General features: G+C 35.5%; 1 protein-coding gene across 2 annotated transcripts; it reads left to right on the forward strand.

Annotated features, from left to right (window-relative positions):
• Positions 1 to 587: 587 nt before the first annotated feature.
• LOC110895419 lies at positions 588 to 3,779 on the forward strand. 2 transcript variants are annotated; one of them, XM_022142731.2, is made up of 5 exons: positions 588 to 1,004; positions 1,083 to 1,162; positions 2,865 to 2,983; positions 3,256 to 3,332; positions 3,416 to 3,779. In XM_022142731.2, exons 1-5 carry the CDS (start codon positions 809 to 811, stop codon positions 3,457 to 3,459), a joined length of 516 nt encoding a protein of 171 aa, XP_021998423.1. In that variant the 5' UTR covers positions 588 to 808; the 3' UTR covers positions 3,460 to 3,779. The 2 variants fall into 2 exon arrangements, with proteins under 2 accessions (XP_021998423.1, XP_021998424.1); XM_022142732.2 differs by having other exon boundaries at positions 590 to 1,004; positions 3,419 to 3,779.
• Positions 3,780 to 4,152: the final 373 nt, after the last annotated feature.

Here is a 4,152-nt window from a genome sequence, read left to right on the forward strand (position 1 = left end):
ACCGGTAATTTCACTGTCGTGCCTACGGACGGGTGGATTACCAGGGTTTCCCCGAAATCGGTGATGGACTCGGGTTACTCTCGGAGTACTCCGTTTGGTCCAGTGGGTACCCCAAGAGTGCCCGGGATTGATTCTGTTGCTAAAAAAATATAACCATTACTTTCCTTTACACTCTGTTCCCGAGTCTCATTTAACACGGGATGGGAAAAAAAGAGACGAAGATATAAAAAAACCATGTTCCTGAGTTTTTTTAAGGACAGGAGGGGAGGAAAAGGTGGGAAAAGGGAAGAAAATTTGTCCATATATTCATCCTCTCAAATTGAAAAGATAGGGAGAGAAAATATTATTAATTACTAAATTGCCCTCATATCTAATTAAAATGTTTTATGTTTAAAGGGTATAATGGTAAAATTGTTCATTTCTTTTCTTTTCCTCCTAACTTAAGAACACATAAAATGCTTGATTTCTTCTTTTTTTCTTTACTTTTCATTAAACTCGGTAACACGAAAAAAATCACATCTTTTTTTTTTTTTTTTTCTCAATTTATTTTCCGACCCCTATTAAATGAGACTAGAGAATAGAAGCTTCTGTTGATGATGATGCGAATATTCAACAGGTAGGAGAACCAAACAAGTCATCAGCCGCCAAGTCACATTCGGTCAAAAACATACCACTAATTTAATCTTTACACTTCCATCCCACCGACGAATTATTGGTGGCGTCTGGTACGAGCCTTCGCCGTTCACACATACCATATAACTACACTTTTTCTATTCAGATCCAACAACACAACACAACACAACACAAAATGAGTTTCAGGATGCAAACTTTGAACGAAGAAGAAGAGTACAGCTGGACCCAAAACGAGTCCATCGATCGTCGTACTGGCCGTGATATCATGATCGCCGTTGATCACGGTCCTAAGTCCAAACACGCGTTTGATTGGGCCCTTCGTCACTTCTGCTGTGCTGGTGACATCGTTCATCTCGTGCACTCTGTATCCAGTGAGTTTCGGTTTTTTATATTGCATTTGTTTTTTGAATTAGAATGTTCTGATTGGATTTTGTTGTTGTTGTGATTAGGTTTGAAGAATAATATTGTTTATCAGGCGTCGCAGACGCTCATGGAAAAACTATCTGTGCAGGCTTTGAAGGTTTCTAGGGTGAGTAAATGTTTACTTGTGTTAGCTTATTATGCTTAAGAATTTAAGATTATATTGCTTCTTTGTTTGTTGTAAATACTAGATTTCTATAGGTTTCGTTTAATTGACTATAGGTATATGGAGTTCATATTGTGGACATGTATGAATATTGTTAAAAAAAATACTTTTGTATCAAAAAAATTGGGCTGAGCTGGTAACTCAGGGTTTTGGGAAGATACAATCCGGATCTGCCGGATTGGTTGGGTCAGCCGAACTGGCCGTTTTTTTATAGTTATGCGGTTGTAGACAAAAAGAAGTTTATTTTAAAAAAAACATACTTTTGTATCAAATTTAAAAAACAAATAATGATGATTGTTCATGAATATAATATAATATATATGCATAAGTTATTTAACTAAAATTTAAAAAAGAATCAGTAAAAATGTTAAACAGCAGATTCCATGTTCCAAACCGTAAAAACCGATCAGGGTGTAGCACGCTTAACGTGCCTTACTTTGTTTGCTTATATGTTTGGTTCATTTCTTATTTCTCTTGATCATCTAAAAGCTCCCATCATTGGATTGAAGATCCATGATTGGTTAGCAAAGAGAACAAAAAATTTAGTGTTCTGTCATATGGCTGATTGGTTTGTGAAAGAGATACAAAGCATATAAATGTTGTGTGGTAATCTACTAATCTTCAAGGGGTGGCAGGGTATTTGGGGTGGAGTGTAATTTCTCTGTACCTGTATCTTATGGTCATAAAAAATCATTTGTATGCTTGTATGGGTAGCATTGTTGATTGTTATTAGCAACTAGGTTTCTTTATACTCCTTTTTGGTGGCAACATGTTGAAATTAAAGTGAGTGCCTGTCTTGTGTCTGCATATTGATGACCTGGTATTATTGTACTATGTTCCTTGTTATATATATGTTCTTGTTTTCCGGGGTCTACTATATGTTGGTCCTGATTTCTACGGTCTATAAATTATTAATTGTGTTTTCTATTTGCCGATCTTTGTTACAATTTCTAGTAGCCCGTCACATGGCTGATTGGTGAAAGAAATACAGGCGGGTAAATTCCGTATAGCACGTATGCACATGTGGTTTCTGTTTTCCCTTCTTATCTGGTGCCAGCATTTTGAATTGAAAATTTTTAAGGAGGTGGCGAAGTGGTAAACGCTTGGGTCAATCTAGCAGATGTCGTAGGTTCGAATCCAGCTTCTACTGGTTTTCTGCCTTTAACCCTATTGAACACTACCTGTGCAAGCTGCGTTTTACCTTATCTCATTGGTTAGCAGGGTATTGATGGGATCTCAAGAGTTCACGGGTGATGGGATCTAATAAAAGTTAGTTTTTGTCACGTGTCTCCATATTGACGACCTAGTGTTGTACCATGTTCCTTGAAATATGTTCTTGATTTCTAGGGTCTACTAGTTTCTGATATTGTCCCGGTTTCTAGGGTCTACAAATTATTAATTGTGTTCTTCATTTGTAAATTCTAGTCACAACAAGGAATGGTTTCACTCATTAAATTCTCAGGGTCCTTATGATGAAGTGTTATGTAAACTAGTTGATTTTTTTTTTTTTTTGAAATAAAAAAGTCGTATTGCTGCTGTATAAATTCCATGCGAGTAGCATATACACTGTATAGACCAAGTAGCTAGTTGCATCATACATATTTCTGATTTTGGTTCTAAATTTCATAATTTTACTTGAGAACAGGTAAAAATAGTGACCCGGATAGTGGAAGGAGATGCGGGTAAGGCAATTTGCAAGGAAGCAGAAAAAGTGAAGCCTATAGCAGTTGTTATGGGTACAAGAGGCCGGAGCCTAATGCAAAGGTATTCTTTACTCTTTAGAGATGGTTAAAAAGACGGTCTGGGTAACAGGTTTGGGTCAAGATGCGTAGATTATTGGGTTGACCCGAACCACTTTTTGTCCAAAGTTCACAAATAACAGACAAATATGATAAAAAGGAAAATATTATATCAATAACACTTTTTTTTTTTTTTTATCTTTTTTGTCCACTCTCCTATCCATTTGACATGTTAGTTATAGCATATATCCCAGCTTAGTCTCACTCTTCTTTTCCTTTTATGCTTCATGTGTTCAGTGTATTACAAGGAAGTGTGAGTGAGTATTGCTTTCACAACTGCAAAGCGGCACCCGTCATTATTGTTCCCGGAATAGGTATGAAATCTTAATTATTTTGTTTAAATGTTTATAAGCTTATGTTGATAAAGGGTTCTAAATTTATTTATTGTACAATACAGTAGAAGCCAGGGAAGAATCAGTGGTTTCTTTGGACAAGAAATAAACGCATTATGTAGAGTTGCTTCTATGGTATAGTGTTTCGATTTAGTTAACTGTAGTGGTGGTTGTGAAGTAGTAGTTCTGGTTGCGTACGGTGGTTGTGAAGCGGTAGTTCTAGTTGCAGATGGTGATTGTGAGGCTGGAGTTCTGGTTACGGACATTGCTTTGTCCAGATCAATTGTTTGCATTCTTCATTTGTAGATTGAGTGTGTTGTGTTTTATTGTTGTTTTAAGGATTTGTAAAATTTATTACTCTATATCTTTACTGTGTAAAGCAAGTTATTCTCCATGAATTGCAATAGTTGCATATCCAGTTTTGTAAAAGATTTTAAGTTTTATAAAATGTTAAGTCTGTGTCAAAAAATATCTTTAAGGAATTCTAGAAAGGGTCAAAAAAGATTTTCTAGAATTCTCTTCATCACGGGTTCAAAACTTTGTTTAAAAGTAAGTATATGTTTAAATATATTGTATAATTACAATGGATTTATGGATGGGAAATCCTTAATATACCCTAATATTAAAAATACTAAAAGCTATATAATTAATAATCACCACTTTGGTGGGGTGGTAGAGGCTTTGTGCCTCTTGAGGAGATACCAGAGTTCAATTCTTGACATGAGATAAAATTTGGTATAATTTAAGAGTCGTGTTATGTAACATTTGCCGTTAAAAAAATGTAATGAACACTACTCAAGTT

This window comes from Helianthus annuus, chromosome 12 (genome assembly GCF_002127325.2).
Source record: "Helianthus annuus cultivar XRQ/B chromosome 12, HanXRQr2.0-SUNRISE, whole genome shotgun sequence".
NCBI lineage: Eukaryota > Viridiplantae > Streptophyta > Magnoliopsida > Asterales > Asteraceae > Helianthus > Helianthus annuus.

Coding starts and splice junctions, on each gene's coding strand:
- LOC110895419 (XM_022142731.2), top strand. CDS start 809: ATGAGTTTCAGGATGCAAACTTTGAACGAAGAAGAAGAGTACAGCTGG. Junction 1,005..1,082: donor TCTCGTGCACTCTGTATCCA/GTGAGTTTCGGT, acceptor TGTTGTGATTAG/GTTTGAAGAATAATATTGTT. Junction 2,984..3,255: donor GGCCGGAGCCTAATGCAAAG/GTATTCTTTACT, acceptor TCATGTGTTCAG/TGTATTACAAGGAAGTGTGA.